General features: G+C 40.7%; 1 protein-coding gene across 4 annotated transcripts in view; it reads left to right on the plus strand.

The window, feature by feature from the left end:
- The window catches only part of otud7b (OTU deubiquitinase 7B), a 40,596-nt gene that overhangs the window by 6,247 nt on the left and 9,798 nt on the right, over positions 1 to 24,551 (plus strand). For 2 of the 4 annotated variants that reach the window (XM_038710677.1, XM_038710678.1), the window contains exons 2-6: positions 21,128 to 21,356; positions 22,016 to 22,186; positions 22,490 to 22,720; positions 23,127 to 23,228; positions 23,692 to 23,819. In XM_038710677.1, coding sequence (XP_038566605.1) covers positions 21,272 to 21,356; positions 22,016 to 22,186; positions 22,490 to 22,720; positions 23,127 to 23,228; positions 23,692 to 23,819 — 717 coding nt within the window. In that variant the 5' untranslated portion in view covers positions 21,128 to 21,271. The remainder of the gene's footprint in view (positions 1 to 21,127; positions 21,357 to 22,015; positions 22,187 to 22,489; positions 22,721 to 23,126; positions 23,229 to 23,691; positions 23,820 to 24,551) is intronic. The other 2 variants (XM_038710679.1, XM_038710680.1) reach the window with 1 other exon arrangement.

Genomic DNA, 24,551 nt, shown 5'->3' on the forward strand with positions numbered 1-24,551 from the left:
CTAAACTGTTGCATTCTTCATTTGTGATGCTATTCCAGGCTTTTACCGCAGCTTCTTTCAGTTCGTGTTTGTTTCGTGGTGTTTCTCCCTTCAGTCTGCTCTTAAGGAGGTGATGCTGTATTGGTTTAAGGTCAGGTGATTAACTCGGCCAGTCTAAAACCTTCCACTTTTCCCCCTGATGAAGTCCTTTGTTTTGTTGGCAGTGTGCTTTGGGTCATTGTCCTGCTGCATGATAAACTTCCTCCAGATTAGTTTCAATGCATTTCTCCGTAAATTGGCAGACAAAATGTTTCTGTCCACTTCTGAATTCATTCTGCTGCTACCATCATCAGTTACATCATCAATAAATATTAATGAGCCTGTTCCAGAAGCAGCCATGCAGCCCAAGCCATGACATTACCTCCACCATGCTTCACAGATGAGCTTGTATGCTTTGGATCATAAGCGGTTCTTTTCTTTCTCCACACTTTGGCCTTTCCATCACTTTGGTAGAGATTAATCTTGGTCTCATCAGTCCATAAGATTGTGTTCCAGGACTTTTGCGGCTCATCTCTGTACTTCTTTGCAAATTTCAGTCTGGCCTTGCGATTCTTCCTGCTGATGAGTGGTTTGCATCTTGTGGTGTGGCCTCTATATTTCTGCTCTCTGAGTCTTCTTCCAACAGTGGATTGTGATACCTTCACCCCTGCACTGTGGAGGTCGTTGGTGATGTCACTTACTGATGTTTTGGGGTTTTCTTCACAGCTCTCACGATATTTCTGTCATCAACTACTGTTGTTTTCCTTGGCCGACCCGCTTGACATCTGTTGCCCAGTACACCAGTAGTTTCTTTCTTTTTCTGGACATTTCAAATTGTTGTGCTTGCCAATGTTTGTCCAATGGCTCTGGTCGATTTTCCTTCTTTTCTCAGCTTGACAATGGCTTGCTTTTCTCCCATAGACAGCTCTCTGGTCGTCATGTTGGTTTATCCTCTTTAACAGGAAATGCAGTCTTTATAGGTTTGAACCAAGGATGAAAACTTAGCCTAGTCATGCAGAGCTATTTAATGTTTGGACAATCAACCTAAAAGGCAACACCTGGGCAACAAGAAACATCTGTCAGTCACATGTTCCAATAGTTTTGCTCACTTGACAAATGGGTGAGTTCAAACAAAGGTTGGTATGTCCTGAGTTGTTTAACACATCTAGATATGAATACCAGGAAATGAGAGCTGAAATTCTGAACTCTTGTCTCATACTCATCTTTTGATCTTAAACCCAAAGTCTTCAGTGAACAACAAAAACAAAAGGATTTGCCTTACTGTTCCAATACATTTGGGAGGGGACTGTATAATAATGAACCTACCTATAGCTATCTCAAGCTGAATCATAGTGACTATGGACCAGAAATCACCAGCATCTTTCAAATGAGATGCATCCTGGTTAAGAGGAAAATGTGTGAGTAGGCCTTTTTTCATTTTTAACAAAAAGTTGTTACCATATGGAGAAGTAGACCTCTGGTAATGGGAAAACTTTTTGTCCTAAAAGTCAATTCTGAACAAGGTTTTTGTCCACTAAAATGTGAGTATGTCATACCAGGCATTGGCATGCTGTGCAGTATTTTAGAGAACTTGGGGGACAAAGTGAATTCGGAGATCTCTGCTACATGCACTGCTACACCATGACATCAGCTCTCAGACACTTTGATAAACACTTGTGCTCAGAAGCTAATACTGCCCATTTCAGCTGGCTGGACTTGGCTGTTATTACTTTGCTCCAGTGAATATCAGCAAGAGTCCACATTAGGCTGAAATCAGCCACGATGAAACACTATAATATGTCTTCCACAGACCAGAAGACATTTTGTCTGAAGCCATGTCCCATTTCCCGAACCAAATTTACACCTTGTCACCTAAATGTTGGGCACACTGGAAGATGAGTTTATGTCATCTCCGACCTCACTTGAACCCAACCCACAAATGGGTGCCCTCCCTAACTGTACTTGTTGTGTTGTGTTCAGAACAGTGTGGCCTCAGGGATATTATTGTCTTTTTGATCAGGAAACTTAGGCCTAAATTGAGAGTGTACTTTGGTGTCAGGCTATAAGAGAGCAGATGACTTCACCGGCATGTGATTGTCTTTAATTAAGGCATTAGATGTTTAACAAGGCATTTTGATCCTGAAAGTGTATAAATGTTAAGTTTTTTGTGCTGTGTAGAGTTCAAAAACAACAGAGTTTCTATGTTTAAACTGTGATTATGAGCGGATTATTTTTAGACCATCTGAAACAGGAGGTTGCTCTAATTCTAGCAACTCAGAGATTAGGTGGTCTGTATTCATTAGCTTTTTAGTTGTGCTTACACAGTGTTGTTGCCCTGGTTAGATGCAAGCAGTCTAGTATCCAATAGGGATAAAGGGGCTGTGTCCTTATGAACAATACTTTTGACAGACCTAAACCGCCCCCCCCAGTGTTGAATGGATCCTGTGAATTATTTTTAGATGAGATGAACTTTATTCAGTTGCAGTAGTTTTCAAAGTTAAAGCAACGTGAGGTTAACACATCTTGTGGCTCTATACATTCCAAACAATAAAACCAAGCTCAAATTCATGATCTGTAAAGAGATCTTGTTGTCCTCACCATAGAGCATCTCATGGAGAAAAAGCGTGGTTGCCGAGTTCACGTGGATCAGGTTTAGGTGTTTGTGAGCCAGCAAGCAAGATGGGGAGGCCGCTAGAGGGAAGTTAGACTTGGCAAATTTTTGTATGATGACTGGACAGCTTTTGGACTGGATCAGCTCCAGTGGCATGGCCTCCGAGAGGGCGGGCATGGCATGGAATCTCTGACATCAGCTGTGTGTGCATTCGGACTGGTGTTGTCTTATGTATTACACACACACAGACGCCCACAACTGGTGGTCAGGCCTCATCAGGTTTGGAATGTGCATGCTCTGTGTTTCACATCTATTAGAGTGATGATAATAATATATTTGCTTAAGGAATTTAGTGAAACATGTTTTGGTTTCCTTGTAGGGAGGCTGATCTTTTCCTACTTCTTGGAATTTTAAAATCCCACTTGTTTGTAAATACTTGGTAAGCTTGCCACTTCTTACAGCTCAGGCCAAGGTAAGTGGTGTAAGATAATTAATGTCCTTATATGGGAAGAAGATAAGCAGTCCTTGCTGTAGCCACATCAGGGTTCTTTGCTCCATTAAAGACAAAAGCTTTCTTGGATTCACATGAAGAAGCATTTCTTAGCTAATTGGCTTGAAACGGTTCACTTGTTCCTATAATTCACATGTTAGTTCCGTGGACGTTCTGTTTTGCTACAGTTCAATGGGTTTCATTGATTTTTCTCCGATGCAATGGCCAAGAACATAGGCTCAGGTGAGTGGGAGAATTGGTGAGGCAGCAGTTTACAAGCAGAACAGGAAGTAATGGCTAGCAATGCCAAGCTAACAGAATCTTAAATTTTGTGTTCTGTGTGTTTTCCTTTTCTACTATGCGATTCTGCAGAGAGTTTGTTGATTAACAAACTCATGAACGCGCATTGCCATGGTAACCAGTAATATAGCAGAATACATGCATTCTATTGAAAATCCAGCAGGGGGCGACTCTTCTGGTTGCAAAAAGAAGTCCGGCTCCATTAGAAATAATGGGAAAATGACCCTACTTCTCAGCTGAATAATTACCCCAATAAACACTTCCCTGATGAGTTTATGGTCTCAGTCGCTAGTTTCAAGTCGTCTTCAATACAAAGTGATGGTCATTTAGTAAATTATGGTCCCATTTATTTTAAAATAGACCACAAAGCAGAGTATGTTTCAGGGCGGGATTATCTATGATTGACAAGTCGTTACCATGGCGACCTGTCAATCAGGCTAGAGCCGTCTCGCACCCTCGGCACTGTATAAATTTAAGAAGCGCCGCTGAAAAAGCTTATTAGGAGTTGGCTGTTCACTTTTTCTGGTGAGTACATTTAGTTTTAAGACTGTTGTTCGCTAGACAAAGTTATCAGCCCTGTTAAAATGCAAAACTTGACATGGCGGCGACCTATCGGCCAAACTCGAGACTTCAAAACGGCAGTCCACAAACCGACAGGTGACGTCACGATGACGTCCATTTCTTATATACAGTCTATGGTTCACACTGGTACACACACGCTCTGTCTATTTCTCCTCTTCCGCACACATACTGACGGCTGACAAAGCTAACAAAGCTAACCAGCTGGGATCATCACAAACATGACAACAGACAGACAAGACAGTAATACTGAAGCTGTCGTTTATGTGGAACAGCAAAGCTAACGTTACTCACCTGTCCAGTAGAAACAGAGCCACCTCAGCATCGGTTTTCATTCCTTTCAAATCTCGTAGATTTATCCAGCATCTACAGGTCTTCTTCTTCTGTCGGAAGCTCCGTCTTAAACCGAACTCTTATCCAGTTTTAATCCACTCTTTTTCGTTACATTTTTTATATCCTTTTTATTTAACTTAAGTTTTTAACTTAAGTTTTACGTGGGTTAAGGATTTTAGCCATCCAACATGGATTTTAAGCTAGATGACCGTAAAAACGCGATCAACGCTACTGATCGCAACAAAGCTCCGGTGACTATGCTAGCCGAAATAACTCTGCCCCATGAGGACTGCACACTCCTTAAGAAAGCGAACAAGAAGATTGCTGACCTTATGGAAGACATCCGACGACTTTCAGAGGAACTCAAAGAGAAAGATTCCCTGCTGACTGGGAATGGATGTGGCTTCAGTACAAGCCAAACAGATTGTTTCTCTTAGCGCAACCGCTAACATCCAGGACACCGTGTTTTGGGACCCCTCTAGTCTTCCCAGGCTTTCATCCTGCTCGACTCCAAAGCATCAGTCAACCTGGGCTGAAAAGGTGGTCCGTGGCTGCAAGAGAGGCTCGGACGGGGCTGCCTCTCCTCTGCACATCGGCCTCTCCAACCGCTATGCAGCCTTGTCTAACGACACTCCGGTCCATCCAGCGGATGCACCTGTGGCTTCGAGTCTCCCTGATACGGATCTCTTTTGGCGCACAGTGCCTGCCGACACTGTTGCATCTCCTCCACCGGCTACATCTCCCGCGCTGGGCCGCCGGTCTGCCGCCGGGCCTGATTGGCGGCCGTCATCCCGGTCAAAAACCTCCGCTTCCCGACGTAGGATCCTGAAGGAGGCTGTGCTCAGACGCTCCGGAGGCCGTCTCTACCCTGCACCGTCGGGTAGTCCTTCTCTCAGGTCTGTTACTGCTACTCCAACACAACACTCGGTAGCTCACACACTCCATCCTCAGTCCGCACGCAGTTTTGAAGCAGATTCTGCTCAGTCCAGCTCTGGAACCACACAACCGGCATCTCCTCGTCCCCTTTTCTCCCCAACCACACTAATAATTGGTGACTCCATAACCAGAAACCTCCGTTTCTTTAACGCTACCACTCACTGCTTCCCCGGTGCCACCACGGCTGACATTTTAAAAAAACTCCAGGACCTGATGCCGTCACTCCCGTCCTCCATCACAAGAGTGATAGTCCATGTCGGAACAAATGACACAGCTCTTCGGCAGTGTGGAAAGTCCGTTTTTATCTCTGGTCCCATTCCCACAGTTGGTCGCAGTGCTGGCCGCTTCAGTAGTCTCCTTGCCCTCCACGACTGGCTCCAGTCCGCCTGCAGGGCTCATCGTGTGTGTTATGTGGATAATTTTTATATTTTCTGGCAAAGAATGTCTCTTTTTAAGACAGACGGACTTCACCCAAACAAACGGGGCTCAGAAATGTTAGCTGTGCACATACAGCATGTGGTGCGGTCCACACATGTTTACGTGAATGACTAATCATTCATGCAGCACACCTGGACACACCACCGCTCACTGAACAGATCTCTGCCTCACTGCCACAAACAACTGTCTCCACCTGCTGGCATGTAAAGCCGTCTGCTCCCAGCGCTGTTCCACAGACTTCTATTCCTGTCATCATCACGCATAGACCAGTAAACCGAAATGTGCACATCCCACACAGAAATATTAGTAATATCTTACTTATTAGGACAACTGCACCAACTCCAGCACCCAGAATAAACTCATTTAAAATGGCTCTCTTCAATGTGAGATCACTTTCAAGTAAGACTTTTATCTTAAATGATTTTATCTTGTCTGCAAATCTAGATTTTATGTTTTTAACTGAATCCTGGTTGCAGATGAATGACTATAGCCAGCTAGCTGAACTGTGTCCGCCTCAATATGATTGTTTTAGTCAACCGAGGTTCAGTGGTCGTGGTGGTGGGCTAGTGAGCGTGTATAGGAAAAATTTTAAATGTCATCAAGTACGCTGTGATGAATTTAACTCCTTTGAAGTTCTCACTCTTAAAGTTGGAGGGCTGCAACCTATCATATTTGTTATAATTTATCGCCCCCCAAAACCGCCTGGAGGATTTTTATCAGAACTTCCTGAATTTTTATCTACTCTGGTTTTAAATTATGACAGAATTGTTCTAATGGCGATTTTAATATTCATGTTGATGACCCCAAAAAATGTTAATGCAACTAACTTTTTAAATATGGCCACTTCTTTTAACTTCAAACAACATGTCAAAGGGCAAACCCATAACCGTGGTCATACACTGGACTTGGTTTTTACCCTCTGTGGAATTGGTGGACATGACCATATCTGACCACAGATGTATTGTTTTTAGCTGTGATTCGCCTGTTACTCATGCCGCCTCACCAAGCTCCGTGTGTTCTCGCATCTTTAATGAACAAAGTGTTTCAAAGTTTTGCGCATTCTTTCAGAGCCAAAGCCAACACCTGTCTGATTCCAACAACCCTGGATAAATGACAGCATTCGCAGCCTAAAAAGGGAATGCAGGAAAGCAAAGCGCAGATGGAAAAAATCCAGTCTCTAAGTCCATTACCTCAGTCTGAAGGATTTATTAATTAACTACAATAACATGGTTAAGGATGCGAGAACACACTATTTTTCTGAACTCATTACTACACATAAACACAATCCCAGGTTTCTGTTTAAGACTGTAGATCAGCTGGTAAACCCAAACCCCTCCTTGTGCCTCAGCTGGAAGTAATGATGACTGTGAATTGTTTTTATCTTATTTTACCAATAAGGTGGTGTCAATCAGAGCCTCTATTACCCCCGTGGCCTCTTACTCAGAGGTTCCTCACCAGCAACAAGAGAATTTTAACCAGTTTTATCCCATCGACTTGTCTGAGCTTTTAAAAACAGTATCACAAATGAGAGTGTCCTCCAGCCCACTTGATGTAATACCTACAAAATGTTTACTGAAAGTAATAGATTCTGTTGGGCCCCATTTGATCTCTGTTTTCAACAGCTCCCTATCTACTAGTTACCACATAATTTTAGACCAATTTCAAAACTGCCTTTTATTGCAAAGATTATAGAAAGAATTGTGTACAAACAGCTGCTCACTGTACTGGAAAATAACAAATTATTTGAAAAGTTTCAGTCTGGTTTTAGGAAGTACCACAGCACTGAGACTGCCCTGCTTAAAGTCACCAATGACCTTTTAATGTCTGCTGATGAAGGCATGTGCTCAGTCCTTGTACTCCTGGACCTTAGCGCTGCTTTTGACACCATTGATCACAACATCATGTTAGACAGACTGAGGCACTGGGTGGGGATCTCTGGTACTGCCCTAGAATGGTTTTCATCCTACCTGTCAAATAGGAATTTTTGTCTGTCTGTAAACAACTATGTCTCCTCATTCTGTCCAGTTAAATATGGTGTGCCTCAGGGGTCGGTCTTAGGACCCATTTTGTTTTCCTTGTATCTGCTTCCCCTTGGACATATTATCCATAAACATGGTATTTCTTTTCATATTTATGCTGATGACACACAAATATACTTGCCCGTCAGATCCACAGACCCTGGAATGCTGAGTTCACTTAACAACTGCCTTTGTGAAGTTAAAAAATGGATGTCAAATAATTTCCTCCAGCTGAACTCAGACAAAACAGAAATCCTGGTCATCGGGTCTCAGCAGATGGCAAATCAAATACTGCCATCTGCTGGTTCCCTAGTAAATCACATTAAGCCTGTGGCAAAGAACCTTGGTGTCTGGTTTGATAGTAATTTGATAGCTTTTTCACCTGTTTAACCCAAAAATCTATTGATCGACTCCAGACTGTCCAGAACTCAGCTGCCAGGCTTTTAACCAGAACAAAGAAATATGACCACATTACTCCTATTTTAGCTTCATTACACTGGCTCCCATTATGTTTTAGAATTGACTTTAAAATTCTATTGATCACTTTTAAAGCTCTTCATGGCCTCTCGCCTTGTTATATTTCTGACCTTTTAGTCCTTTCCTGATCTTATTTGACTTTATTTTATCCCTTTTATTTTATTGTATTTTACTAATTTTATATAAATTTTTCATGCTCTTATCTTGTTTTTTTGTATTATTCTTTACACTTGTTAAAGCACTTTGTAACTTGTTTTTGAAAAGTGCTCTACAAATAAGGATTATTATTATTATTATTATTATTATTATTATTCTCCTTGCCTGGTCTTATAACTTGTCTCACAATTCCTCAGACCTTTCTCTCTGTGGCTGTTTCTCAGTCATCTTCACAGCTAACGTCCCCTAAGAAGTCCAGCATGTTCCAACGTACCACTGTTTGTTTACCTTCTCTCCCACTGCTTCGAGCGCGCCGCCACCACCTTCTGCTCACTCCGAGCAGCTTTGTTTGTGCTTAATTTACAGACCCAGGGGCTGTGTAGGAAAACCGGATTTTTTTTCAGAGAACACGAAAAACAAAGGGCTACCTACCCATGAGGAACTATTCGCCGAATTTAACAAAAAGTGTATTGGATAAGAATCGCTAAGTAGGTGAAATTAGGGGTGGGCGATATGGTAAAAATATCATATCACAATTAATTTCAGGCAGGATCACAATTCATTTTCCTGTTGGTTTTTAAGACTATTTTGCAAGTTATTGATTTAACAGAGGCGGCACGGTGGTCCGGTGGATAGCGCTGTTGCCTCACAGCAAGAAGGTTGCTTTGTGGAGTTTGCATGTTCTCCCCGTGTCTGCGTGGGTTCTCCGGCTTCCTTCCACCGTCCTAAGACATCCGGACTAGGTTGATTGGTGACCCTAAATTGTCCGTAGGTGTGAGTGTGAGTGGTTGTTTGTCTATGTGTGGCCCTGCGATGGATTGGCGACCTGTCCAGGGTGTACCCCGCCTTTCGCCTGATGTCAGCTGGGATTTGCAGTTGGCGATGGATGGATGGTAAAAGAGAAAAATAACACTACTTTATTAATAGACTAAGAATGAATTTAAACAAGAAAATGTATCTGTCCATCAACACACTATGTAAATCATCTCGGTACTATAGAGAGCCTAAGTCCCTCCCCTTCCGGTGGACCACCATGGGACCTTATTTCGGAAGAATATTGTACGGTAGTCAATGGCACATATAGTAGTTTTAAGAGTTTTTTTATGCGGGAATATAGTTGTTTTAACTACAAATATGTGGTTGATTTCTCAAGACAGAGCTGATTTAAAAAATTGCTACGACATTTGGGAGTCTGTACTCCCGAGCCGAACTTGCCAAGTCCGAGCTTTAAAGTACAGAAGTCCGAACTTGGCGAACTCGGTATTGAGAAACCCTGTTGGTCTGTGTTCGGTCCTGTTCATGCCGTGTTCACTGGGAGGCCGCTCACCGCAGTTTTGTTTACCGCTCGCTTGGTTCCAGTTCTGAGGCGCCGCTCTCTGACATTATCCTGGCCTGAAAACCTCCAGTGCTTGAGTAGAGGTGTAACGTTTAACACAATACACTCTCCTGGCGATCCGAGCTCCCAGTCCGGGCTGATTCAGATGACCATTAGGCTAACTGAGCTAATCAGAATCAGTTTTATTGCCAGGTGTGTGTACACATACGATGAATTTGACTCAGGATTGTACACTGCTCACGATGTGCTTACTTATACAATAATACCATAACACAATAATAAAATAATAATAAAATAAAATCAGACACAAACTACAGAATAGACAACACTAATATACACACTATGAACAAAACAATATAGACATATTGACAAATAGTGCAGTTATCAGAGTGCAAAGGATGCAACAGTAAACTATTGTCATTATGTACATGTTGATGGTGGATATGATATACAGGTACATATACATGCATAAATGTACACAGTGTGATGGAGCATAGTGCAAAGGATGCTGGAAAAAATAAATATGACCTAATTATATAACAGCAGTTAGTTAGCCGCGGTTAGCGGTTGCTTTAGCACTTTCTGTTCATCAGCATACTCCGTAAATTGTAGGGAGTTGAGGCAGAGCACCCGGGGTACACGGGGAACTTTAATGTTAACTTTATGATAACAGTTAAGCTGATGATACACTGGGCAACTTTTTGAGCAATGTTGCTGGGCAATCTTGCTAGTGGCAAGTCCGACTATGTTTTGAACGGATAACGGCGGTGCGGAGCGGGTGGTGGGGGAAGGAGATTATGGTAGTAATCATTACTCATTACCATTGACGGCAACGTTGCCCTGCACAATTGCTCTAAAAGTTGCAGCTTTGCAGTGTTGCCTCTGTAGACAGCGGAGTACGCAGGCAGCTGACTTGCGATGTTGACAGTAAATTGCGTGTATGAGCCATAGAACTAAAACTGATAGATTGTGCACTGTAGCACGATATTAACGATCTCTCTGAAAAGGCAGATCGTGGAGACATTTTAATCGTTCACAATCAGATCTCCCACCCCTAGGTGAAATGCTTTGGTCCCTCTCTTCTATCATGAACATATTATTTTAAAGTGCTTTATAAATGAATTTATTTTGACTTTGAGAAAGGAGGAAAAGTACTGACTTGCTTTGCTACACAAACATCTTTCTGCAGCAACCTTGTATGTAAGCCTGAGGGGGTTTTTACAATGCAATGCTTATCATATGCTGAAGCATTATGCAAGCCCTTGGAAATGAATGTGCTTACGTTACACTGTTTATATGATGCATCCAGTTGCCCTTGAAGACAACTGATGGTGCAAAAAAATGTCAAAATTGGGTGAGATATCTTTTACTTTGTCTTTACAGACGGAGCAATTTTCCATTTCCATATTGTATTTATTTTTCTAGGTTTTTTTGTCAACAAAACTACAAAATTGTCAGTAATGAAAGCATAGTCCAGCCCTGTAGAATGATATTACAAGCAAGGATTTTGCTTTGCAATGCTTTGTAGTGCATTTTCTTGTCCAAGTCTGTTTTTTAACCCTTTTGCTTTTTCTGTCAAGAGGGACTGAAGCAGTACATCCTATAGCAGATATTCATTCTGCATAGTACATTTGCAGCAGTGCCATTGTACTGCTCCGTTCAGCTGAGAGAAGAACTGTGTAAAGGGCAGGGTTTTCCTTCTTTCCTTAGCCAGGCAGCGATCAGCCTCCTTCCCAACTGTAGCTCTCATGTTATATAATGAGTCAGTGTAGGCTGACTGGGCTCAGTCAGTAACCAGATTAGAAGGACAGCCATCTCACCACACCTTTGTTTGTCTTCCTTTTCTGGTTTTCTTCAGTCATAAGGTATTTGCTGTGATTGATTGTTCTCCACAAACCCAGCCCTGTTTCTGGAGAATAAAAAAAACAACAAACTCACTGAAAAAGTGAATGAACAACGATGCATTTGGTCTGGTTTAATGAATGTGGTTTTATGGACAGTAAGCTATGTCTGTCACAGATAGAGCACTCAGACTGTGCTCTAAACTCTGACAACATAAGACTGACTGAGACTTAAGTGCATCAATCATGTGGAGATTTAAGTCTCTCCAAATTTCCCTTGTTAGCTATTAGTGTAGCCCGCACAATACTAGATTTTTGAGGCTGATGTCAATACATTGGCAGATAGAACTTATTTGAGCAAAAGTACAAAATGCAAACTAACTATCTTGATCTTGACCTTTTTAAAATTTACCTAGTATGCCTACTGATAGAATGACAGGTATATCGGTTGTTATATTGGTCTAGCTCAGATGTCAGGACTCATAGTTCTGTCCAAAGATTGAGAGGTTGTATCCCTCCATCCCACTGGCCCAGAGATGGAGCACTGGGGACACACATACAACTCCTGCTACAACTCCCACCAGCCACAATGTCCTCCCTTGTGTGTTTACTTACTGCCCTTTATCTCATTACTCATATGGTTTTGACTGAGAGGGTGTGTTACATTCACTGTGATCACCGGAAAGGACTAAAACTGAACTAAAATAGAACTGACACATTTATAGACGTGGTCATTCGTCCTGTCTTGACCATTAAAGGGAGAAGGCACAACTCAGTTGTGCTCATTTTATAAGGTCTTGTAACAAACTGTGCTGAAAATTGTCTGGCTCAGGTCATTGTTAAGTGTCTATTCAAGTGTAGTGTACTCCTCTTATTCTTTGACCCCAGCTCCTTTTCCTCTTAATTGTAAAGCAAAGCTCATGTTTCACACCATGATTGTAACCTCAGTGAGCCAAACATAAAGTGGTGAATCTTTCTTTCTAGACACGTTACTATCCATGACCCTGTTTTCATTCTCTATGGACACCTACTGTTGGTATGCCTAGTTTAATCTGATAAGCATGTGGAGAAGCAGGTTCTGTGAAAGACACAACCCATGATGTGTAAATAAAAGTGTAAATCCATTACCATTATTCAGAACACAGAATTGGAACATGCTCTGACAAATATATATTCAAATAGCATTTTAATGCTCAGAATAACAAAATTATCTGTCTGTGCATTAAAACCTAAGTTCTTTACATCTATAATGTCCATAGATACAAGAGAGCTATTCTCAGTTATTGGCAAATATAAAATGCTCAGGGTCCTTCTAGCCTATATCTTACTTAGTTAAGTCTCAGCAAAACATAAATTAGAGCGTCTTTAGCTTCTGTAATGTGACGTGTGTCAGAGTGAAACAGAATATGTGGGCAGGTTTTGGTTATGAGAGGGATAGATAAATGACCCAGCCAGGAATAAGGGATTAGAATTATTTCTCATTTCACTTTGTTTGAAGTGGCTATAATCAATATTTTTCTTATAATAATAGATCAAATGACAATGTTAAGTCGTTGCTCATAGAGATGAACCTACAGAGAATTATCACCATAATTTGGAGAACCCCTCTGCTTTATGGAGCTTTTATGGTGAGTTTCAGCTCATTGTTTAGCTGTTTTGGTTCACTTTCACTGCTCTCTTAGTGTTGTTTTTGGCCATAGCGGGCAGCTGTTTTCAGCAAAAAAGCTCTAAAAGCCCACTGAACACTACTTGCTTAGCACCAAATGGTCGACAGACACAGGTAGCAACTACCTGGTGAACATAGTGGGGCATTTAGCTTAACAATGATTTTAGTACTCAAACTTCTATACATTATTTCATAGATGCTTCATTTAGTACTTTTGCTTGGCGGCGGTGGCCCCCACCCTGATAACGGGATCAGCTGTGAATGTTTTTAGATGATTGATATTTATTTGTCCTTTTGGAAATTCATAGTGTGTCATACAGACACAACAACATCAACTGACCGACAACCAGACAGCTGCTTTAGAAACACAAACATCACCCGAGTGCTATACAAGTTACACTAAGGTGCAGTTCCCCGACACCCAGTTAACTCATGACTGTGACGTTACAACCCAAACTCAAGGCCCCACCAGGAGAACAACAAACACATGTATACATTTTCAGCTGAGGATTGCGGCTTACTTTGGTTGGCCTTCAGCTCAACAATCAATCATGATTACAGCTAAATGCTAAAGTTGCTGTTACTGTTACCTTGTCTGTTGTCCGCTGTCAGAACACCGGATGCTTTCTGATGCTGTTCAGGTGCTGTTGCGGTAAAGTTAGGCGACGTAAGCTTTGTTTTACGGTGGACGGACTGTAACATTACAGAGTTGTTGTTTTCTTTTAGCTTGAAATAATCCCATATTATGGACACTTCCTTCTTCGTCCCTCACTATTTTCTCTCTCTTCCTCCACTTTGCAAACAGCAGCAATATAACCACGTCGCGTTCACACAGTATAAGCACAATGTGCGACAGTAATAAAGGTCCCAGCGAAATAGTGTGCTAAAAAGTTATTTGGATTAAACGAAGCCTCGATGCAAAGAATTTGCATCCATGCATTTTAGTAATTGATTTAATCAATGAATCCTTTCAGCCCTAATGTAGTTGCTAAACAACCACATATATTCCCTCAGGAGTTGGTGGAGAAACAGAGCCAAAAGAGAATGAATGTTTGACTTAAATTTATCATGTAGATACAAACACACAATCCAAAATGAATGATAATGTTGCTCCCTAACTGCTGGATAATTACAGAAGAAACTAATTTTGCTAACAAAACTTTGCAATATCAACTTAAGGTGAAAATATGTCAATGCTGTGTTCACAACTTGTTTCCACTGGCGCGAATGCATGAGAATTTTAGTTGCAACTTTTATGATACAGATTGTGGATCTTTAAATTAGAAAATGTTTACGTAATTTATTGGTTCATGTTAATATAAGCTCTTCTTCAGTGCCGTAAAAAGATATTGTTCTTGTGTTCACATAATTTAGGTCATGCCATATTGAGTGACCTTGAGCATGAGTAACCTACACAGTGAAGCATGACAAAGCATTTAGAGCCCTAGCATCTTTTGCACACAGTAGGCTAAATGCCTTGTCTTAATGTCTTGCCCTTTGTGTCATATGTTTTGTTGTCTGTTTCTCTCCTTATGTTCCTTATTTTGGTTTTGCTCTGAGAAGTGGGTAATGGCCTCACCCCAGGCTGATAACAACACATTGTACCAACACTGCTAACTCCTGTTTTACTTTATAACAACAAAGACAATGATGATAACAGCAAGCTGTTTTCATTTAGCACCTTTCATACAAGAAATGCAGTTTAGAATGCTTCACATAGAAAATAATAAAAAGTATTATTAGAAAAATATTAAGCCTGTTGTGTAATGTAATGACAACAGAGTAAGTTGCTTTTGTGTTTATTTCTTGTGTCTTTTATGTCACCTGATAATCAGGCTGGATTGACATTTAGTTTTTGCCAAAAGAAAAATCAGACATGTGGACAGTGATTCAGATGTCTGTGAACCAGGCTAGCTTCTTTGCAGATCATATTTAAAAATGTCTTGTTGGTGTATTACTGCTTGTTTACATAGCTGTTTCACTGTTTGGCCTGTGTTCTCTCTTTTATTTAAATTTCTTTTTCTCACTGGTAAGTGTCTTTTCTGTCAGGCTAGAGAATCAGGCTTACTGAATCCCCTACGGAAGAGAATGATTCCTTTAATCTCCACCAGTTCGGCTGCTCATTGGTCAGTAGTAGAAGACTCAGCTGTTTCTCCTGGTGTGAATGTAGGTAGATCTCAAATGTGAGGGCATGCATTCCATAAGAAGAATATAAACATTTCCTTCTTAAATTATCTGAAGCCTAGCAAAACAAACTTGTGTCCCTACTCCCTGCAGTAAATTGACCCTCTCAGCCCACTGAGGGCTGACGCAGTGGGCTGTGGTGACCTCTATCTCCCTCAGTGATCCAGGCCATTCGCCCAGCCCTCAGCTCAGCACCCACGTGTTTTCAGCAGCTCCTGTTACGTAAGCCCTCCTGCCAGACAAAAGCTCAGCCATCCCCAGACACAAATCACTGACTGCCCCATGTTGGCAGCATCGCTGTTACTGTTAGCCAGGAGTCTACACAAGGTCTTTCTTGTGCAGAATATGTTTTTGCTAACTACCAGATTCAACGTTTTGGTCCCCAAATAAAGTCTGTTTTTTAGGGATGAAATATACTTTATTATGCATTTGTAGGGCGCAGTGTTTTTTGGCCATGTAACCGTATGTCAAGCATGAATTCTAGGCCCTGCTAACCATATGACAGTGAAACCGGAATGGGTAATGTCAGACTCTTCAGTAACATTTCACAATAAATGCATTTGATGAACTCAATAAACTTGCAGCTTCCCAAACCTTTATTGTTGTTCAGTCAGTGTGAAGGTTTTACTGCTCAGTCTTAATTACTGTATGCTCTGACATTTCCACCTTTTGTTTAAGTCTTTCTTGTGTCATTTGTTATATTGCACCAATTTAAAAGTGTCATAATGTAGGTAGTAATTAGAACCAAAACCAGGGGTCGAATTAATGAATAACATTTACTGTCATTACTATAACAGTGTCTTTTTTTATGTTCTTCACATCAAATATACCTGTTATATTGCGTAACCAACAGGTGTGCGCTGGGTCTGGATTAATTTTAAAATGCTCATAGTGGATCCTGCAGCGGTGACTTTACTGCATTTACTTAACTGGGTGTCGGGGAACTGCACCTTAGTGTAACTTGTATACCTTCAGTGCAAGTGGGACAGAGAGGCTATGTGGACTGGTTATAGTGGGACAGTGAGTCTGAGTGGACTGTTGTGTTTTGTAAACCTAGAGCAGATGGAGTAGGACTTTGCTCTGCACAATGCTCACAGACAGGTGAATACAACAACAGACTTAACAGTGATGGTTGTAACTCATTTTCTAGAAGAGAATGTCAACCTTGTTAGGCAACGTAGTGTTTGTAGTGTGTGTGTGTGTGTGTGTTTGTACTACACGTTGCAAAAAACTGTTCAGATCTCTATTTGCTTTAATATGTGTATTTGTGGCTGCACATTTTAATGTTTAGTATATGTCTGTTTTGTCTGCCTTGGTGACATTTTATTCTTATGTTGACTCTATAAGGAGTGCCAGGGTGTTTAATTTCTGTAGCCTAATAATGCTTGTCGCACCCGACATGGTGTCCATAGCTCTTTTTATTGATAGTCAGTCATTTTGTTTAATTGTTTGAGTTTTGTCCTCTATTCTGGTTAATTCTACTGAGACTACACTGAGGAAGATGGTTGTGCAATGGATCATCAGTTGTTTGCACAGGCTGCAAAGTGCCAGCTATGGGTATATTGTTTGGACATAGGGGCTGTGTGGTGTGTATACATTGACATGTTATGTTATTGACGCTTTAATTTAATAGGTCTATCACATAACATATTCATATACATTGCCAGCCTTTTTTCTTTTTTTTTAAATGTAACACAGCAACATTTTCTTACAGTACATTGTAATTTACCCTACTTTTTACTTTTACTTGAGTAAAATTTTCTCACTCTTTCCATCTCTGACCAAGACACTTTTAGGCTAAACTAACACGCTAAAATGCTTTCAAATCTGATCAAATAAATAAATAATAATAAATGGCATGGCCTTTTTACTGAGCATACAGATTGATTAAAACAATTTTTTAAAAAAAGAGTAGTGATTTTATGATATTATGGTGTAACACCAGAGGTTTTGTGGGACACAATTAGCAAGAGTACAGGCTTTTTCTCAAAACAAGTCTTTTCCAAGTTTTTTTGAAGGAGAGCCATGTGACATTACATCAAAAGCATCAGAGTGGGTTCACAGGAATGCCTGATGATACAGGCCCAAAGTGACAACAGCCGGCCTTTTGTTGGTCTGTGTTGGGACTTTCTGTCCACAGCCCTTCACTTTTATCGCCTGTTTCACTGCTTGCAGTGTTTCTTTTGAATAATCAGAATAACCAAACCAGTAAATTGCCTTTTATGGGATTCTATTAAGTAAACAAACAAGAGGCTTTACATAGTACCCAGAGGTCCAGGCAGAGGCTGGATTCTGCTAAAGCCATCTGAGTGAGTAAAGGTAAGTTAAACACATTTTTAAGTGTTTTTAAATGTGCATTTTTTAAGCCTTGTCAGAGGAACATTTCTGTTACTTTGTGACAGACAAAAAGTTGTCTAAGTTTGATTCCCAATAATCATTAATATAGATACTAATTGGTGGGGATTTTCCAGCATGGATATTGCTCTAAGGTTATTAAACATTTTCTTTAAGTTAATTTTTTATATCGTTCAACTTTCAATTCCTGTGTAATTTTTTTATTCCATCTGAGTTGGTCTTTCACTGAGTCAGTCAACAGAACACAAGGCTTTCTATAATACATATTTTATATAGGAGAGGCATGTGTGATGCAGGTCTTCTGCGTCATACAAGCCTCTTGCATTGAACTTCATATGAGCCTGGTGTCACAAATTAACACCTCATTGTCATTGTTCAGTTCAGAGTCTGCACATGTGTTTAATACCTGTAACTGTAAATTACTAAAAAGGTTAGTTAGAGTTTTACCTCTGTAGCCATGCTGTCTGCTCGGTCTTACTCTTAATATTTGGTTCTTTTTTTCTTGTTTTTGGGAGAGTTAATGTTCATTTCAGTAACCTTTAACTCTCATCCCCTCTTATCCTTAATCCCTTACACATGTCCACGAAAGGCAGGGCGGCATCCAACCTGCATTCGTCGGGATCAGGGTCGCAAAGGTCAATTGAACCTTTTAGAAAAAAGCTCAAGCTCCTCATTCATGTAAATAAGAATACTGATCTGGGCTCTGGCAAACAAATGCAGGTCAGTCTGATACAAAAGTTGATCCGGGCTAAGCTTTTACTGCAGTGCAGTGAATTAGAAGTGATTCCTTTTAGTTTGTCCCTTATATCATCATGCCATTCACTGTTTAGAGACGCTGGAAACGACGTTGGCCTTAAAGGCATCAGACTTTTAGTTTGATAATAAACTGAACTTCCTGGACTGGTTAGCATTACATCTTCTTACTGGTACCTATAGCAACACACTCACTCCAACACAGCCCCTGGTGTTTTTTGATGCAGTGCTAATATATGTCAGATCAAGGTCTAACTCACGCCTTTGTGTTAGTCTGAATGGGGTCTGTTTGGTACCTAGTCATTTTAAATGGTTAACTGGCTTCAGTCTCACATCTCTAAGGTGTTGTGAATGTGATCAGTAGACCTTAATATCACAGAGTTGACAAAACTGCGAGAATGCTAGGAGACGCTGCAGGGGAGGCTGCTGAATGCCTGACTATGCAGAGAACGCTCTAGAAATACTCTGCTGGCTGAGAAAGGCCTTTTGTACTGAATTCTGTTCCTCCCCTGCGTGGCTGTGCAGTTTTTCCTGTAATAATGATGGAGAAACTGAGGGAGGTAGGGAGTGTGTGTGTAGCGCAAGAACGATGGAGAGGTGTAAGAAGAGTAAACTCGTGACTCATCAGGCGCAGTGGAGAGTTCACTGAGTCAGAGATGAGGCAGGAACATTGGGTGTTGGATGAGCCATGGGACGGATGGGAATAGATGACTGTAGGTAGATAAAAAGAAAAGTCAGTCAAAACTGGATTAGGCTGTTTCTGAACTTCAAGGCATCATAATGACTGGATAGTTTTACAATTGTGCACGGCAATTTTTTACCCAAAGAGCATTGTCATTATTCATGTATTGAATTACATGTTGGATGCTGTATTTCAGTCACTATGTTGGTATGTCAAAAGGTAGACCTGAAGTAATATTTAGTTTTAATACTAGTACTTAATAGTAATGCTCGCAATCCAAGTCAAGTAAAAATAGCATACTGTAGCTGGAATTTGCATTTAGTATAACAGATGATGGATTTCATTTCCCTTCCGTTGATCAGCAAGGTTTATCATTTACCAGATGTTTGAGATTTTTCAAACACTTATTTACACATTATACTAACTCAGCAAAGTGCTGTGGAAGGACAGATTTTACAGAACAAGGCTTAACTGTCTGAGTGTGGTTCAAAGCACTGCTGAAAAGGTGTATGTGCACTTAGAATAGCTTTCTTTGTAAAATAAAGGCTTTTAGGTTTAGCTTGGCTCTAAAAGTACATCTTTTTAGCCAGAGTTACTTTGATTCGTGCCTTTTGTCTGGCTGTGCATTGATTGCCCTCTACCTCCTTTGTGTCAACTGCTCATTGTTGCTGACTCTTTTTTTCCCCTATGTCTTGATAATGTTTCTGTATTGATTTCAAGGCCCAACTAATGCTGGCCCTTTTGAAGATCTGCCATTGAAATTTGAACAGTAAAATCGAATTGATTTCAACGGGGCCTCTTCAAAGGAATACTATTCCCTCATATCACACTTCTCAAACAAGTTTGACTTTATATTTGAAATGGCATTGAGGTCCTTCTACTTACCTACCTTGAAAAATATATTTTTTCTATACTGTTATCTAAATGTAAAATCACTGTTAACAATGATTATATGTACAAAAATCTAATATTTGCCAAATTAATTTAGAGTGAAAGCAGACTTTATCTTAGCTGTTAGTAGAAGACGTATGTCTCTTTTTCTCTGACGCATAGCTTAAGTGTTACATGGTTTCCGGTCATGACTTTAATGATCAGTTTCTCTGGCAGAAAAAAATCTTGTCTTTACATATTCAACAGGTCATATCTGAAGGCGGTATTGAAGCACATTGGTCTCAAGTCAAGATTTTGAAATAGATGGCCTTAAGAGATGGAGCCTGACAGCTTTTCTGAATTCATAACAGTTAATTAAAAAGTGTTCACAAAAACAGGATGAAGACTGCAACCACACAGTAAAGTTACCCACATGACAAACATCACACTTAACAGCAGCTACCCTACATATGTTGTCATTTGACTTTTATTGGGTTTCAAGGCAAATCTGAGCTAACAGTTTGTCAAACCTGTTGACTCTGGGTGCCACAGCTGCTGTCTTGGGTGGGACCAGTGCCTGCAAAGGTGTTGAGTTCAAAAGCATCCAGGGATTTGTACTACGGGGCAGGATTTGACAATAGCAATATTACTTTAGGTTTAACCCTGAGTTTTCAGTCACAACGCGGTTCACATCTGACAGGGGTACATCGCCATGGTAACTTATGTCGAATGGTTAACCTGCTCTGGAGCAGTTCATGTTCAAGATAAGAGATCAACGCTATCACAAAACCATCGGTCTGTCCATTAGTTACTTAACAACCAATTTCATGTAGTTAAATTATTCTTTCTTTATACATTTTCTTGAACTGAAACAATTAAACAATCCTTTAAATCATTCAGTAGAGAATTACACAGTTTGACACCAACCACTGAAGTATATATCGGGTTTAAAGTAGTCTGTGCATACTGATGCTTAAAAATGTTTTTCCCTCTATGCTCTACATCCTATGAACTAAAAACAAACCACTATAAATGAGTTTATTTGTGCATGTTTAATCTTGTTATATCTGTGTTCTCTTTTCAGGTGTGGCTGGTAGAGTAGTGGACTGGACCCTCCACCCCCCACCCCTTCCCTTGCTGTCCTGCCAGGGAGAGCAGAGTCTGTGTTTCTTTTTATTTAGTATTTTCTGCCCGGACACAACCTACAAACGTGTGAATTCATGATCACATGACCGTGGATATGGACGCAGTCCTGTCCGACTTTGTCCGTTCCACTGGAGCCGAACCGGGATTGGCCAGAGACCTGCTGGAGGGTGAGTTGCAGAGTATTTCATTATACCACTAGTCTTAGACAGACATATTAATGTTAGTGACACATTATCCAGTGCACATGCTACACAATGCAAAATTGCAAGTAGAGAAGTGATGAACATCAAATCAGACTTGTCATTCATAATCAAACCAAGTTCAACTTTAAGAGCAAATTTGTAGAATCCGTTATGTGTTCAATTAATGTATTCACTTCAGTTGACAGCTGGTGATGTTATGAGCAGCACCTAAATTGACGGTGTCTCAGTCAGTGCTTTTGGCTTGTTACTGTTAATTAGACTATCATACACTAAGGAAGGAAAGTATAGCTGGAGTCAGCAGGGCTCCTGTTGCCTAGCAGCAACACAAGTTGCAAATAAGAATATGGGTTAAAAATGTAATGTAATGCAGTGAACAGCAGCAAACCAGCGAGCCCGGACGTGCTCCAAATTCTGATGTTTACCCAAGTGAAGGAATGTGCCAGTGGCCTTTACATAACACAATACACTCTATGGTTGCATTGACTTGTAGTAAATGTTTAAACTCATTAAGGATGTTTCATTTGATTTAATGAGTTTAGATCGACCTAGAAACAAGGTTGAGGTTGTCATGCTGGACCTGGTGGCTCAGGAAGATGTTCCTATCTCTCTCTCTCTCTATGTAGGCAAGAACTGGGATTTTACTGCTGCCCTCAGTGACTTTGAGCAGCTGCGACAGGTGCATGCTGGGAACCTAGCGTATTCGTTTGCAGAGGAGAGGACTTATCTGCCTCCCGAAAAGGAGATGGCACGGATAGGAAGGCCTATACTCCACCGCCAAGATGAGGTGGTGCAAGGTCAGGCCACCATCAATTATGTTTTTATGTAGCATAGTATAATTTTACTGGTATACACCAGTTTTAAGTGGTAGGCTCAGTAAGTGATGTTAAATGAGGACACACACCAATGCAAAGCACCTGAAAGGAGGCCCAGACGATTATCAGCATTAGTTGCTTATGCTAACCATTGTCCCCTATCTTTTCTTTCCCAAATTTCTACTGAACGTGTCCCAAATTTACTAGATCACTACACAGAATAACATATAAAAATATACTGTATAAAACACCTTTTTCTACACGTCCTCTCCCATTGATTTGTAGCAGCTACAGAAAAGCGTCTGTCGAGGGGCATTTCCCACGCCAGTTCAACCATCGTGTCTCTGGCACGCTCTCACGTCTCAAGCACTGGAGGTAGCAGTAGTGAGCCCCTTCTGGACACACCCCTGTGCACTTTTCAACTACCAGACCTCACGGTGTACCGGGATGACTTCCGTGGCTTCATCGAGAGGGACCTTATTGAGCAGTCAATGATGGTGGCCTTGGAGCATGCTGGTGAGAAGAACTGAATACGAACCCACATATGAGATTCTCGGATTTGCATGCAGGGTTTGCTGTTTGAAAAATAGTTTTTTTTTTGTTTGTTTTTTACATGATAACCAGTCATAAATAATGCAACCATAAATGCAAATGTAGTGCATTGCATATAACATCACATCATTGGAAAGCTTCAACTTTAGAACATAACAAATAATCCTGTTTAAACACATAAAATTGAGAATTTCACAGTCATATTGTTTATCACATCCAAATAGATATATGTACAGCCAAGAATAAATTAATTTGAGGAAAATTTCCCACTGGCAATTTGACATGTCACAATAGGAATACCACAGGTGTAATAATACTAAAATAATTTATTTGTAAACAGGTGAGTTAAGTTTTTCCTATTTGTCTACAGGGCGACTGAACTGGTGGACAAAAGTGGTTTCAAACTGTCAGAGTCTGCTGCCTCTGGCAACAAGCGGAGACGGAAATTGCCTGTTACACGCAGCTTCGCTTGGTGAGTATCGCAGACCTTTCAAACAAGATCCCAATACCGTGCATATTTGCACTCCGTTTGCATTCATTAAGAGAGCGTCTCTGTTAGTTTAAGCCCTAATTGCATTTTACATTGTTGTAGTGCACGTCAGCCTTTGTGGCCCACATAGGAACCCTAGTGCTGAAAATGAATAATATTCTAACTAATGTGCAGGCATTGTTCAAGCCCCTCTAATAATGTTCATGTGCTTAACCTGTGCTTTTTAAAAGGTAAAAATAGCTACAAATTCAGCTTTTCATTTGTTAGTTTACAGTTAATCTATTTTGTTTGGTCTGTCAGTAAGAGGATTTTGTAGAGATAACAACACAAAAAACTATAAAAAGCTCCTGAAATGCCTGCTGCTCTTCTTTATTTGATCATTTGTAAGTGCAATTATACATATAAGATTTTGTTTATGTGTTAAATGCTTTGTTTTCTATTGCAGGTATGTGGGGTTTTCATGACCGGGACCTGATGCTACGGAAGTCCCTGTATGCGCTAATGGATCACGGGTTGGAGAGAGATGCACTGAAGCGCAGGTGGAGGTGGCAGCAGACCCAGCAGAACAAAGAGGTCTGTAATAGAGGCAGCCCATTTCTTTAGGTCAGCTTTGTAAACTCTGAGATGACTATATGGGGTAAGTAGTTGGCTTGTGAACTTGGGATCAGAATGTTTGTAGTTAGTCATTTGACCAAATAGGGAAAAGTCGGCAAGGACAATGGACAAGAAAAGGCCTTTTCATGCTTCCTATGAATTTGTGCTTGCAGCTGCTCGCACGTGTGCAATAAAACATTTGAAATGTCAAGTGCACACAGCTCGCCATTGTTGATTTGTTTTCTGTTTTCCAAGCAAGTCCAGCCCTTTCAAAACACAGTGTCAACAGGAGACGACCCCTGGACAGGCAGGCAGGACAACATTGGGTTGCTGGAACCTTTCAGTAAATGTGTATAATAATCATAGCCCAGACTTATAGGGAAATACTTTGGTGATTTGGTGTACCAGTCCTATACAGGTCAGTTACTTCATGCCTATAATAATTGTGTAATATTTGCATTTGTACAATATTATAGTTGTAGCTGTAAATATTTTTGATCATTAGGCCTGTGAAGAAATTCCATTAAACTCCCTCTCTAGCATATTACCCATGACTGTATTATAAAATGTAAACATGAAACAGTTTCATGTTTACACTTTATCAGGTACACACAATCTATTACAGTTAAACAGCTCTGGCATAAATTCCACTTCCTATGAAGTTTTTGTTGATATTGTTCGGTTATGTGCTTATTACTGAGGTCTTAATAA

The sequence above is a fragment of the Micropterus salmoides genome, unplaced genomic scaffold, assembly GCF_014851395.1.
Source record: "Micropterus salmoides isolate LMB-PRFRI ecotype aquatic unplaced genomic scaffold, ASM1485139v1 Ms_hic_scaffold_11, whole genome shotgun sequence".
NCBI classification, from domain to species: domain Eukaryota; kingdom Metazoa; phylum Chordata; class Actinopteri; order Centrarchiformes; family Centrarchidae; genus Micropterus; species Micropterus salmoides.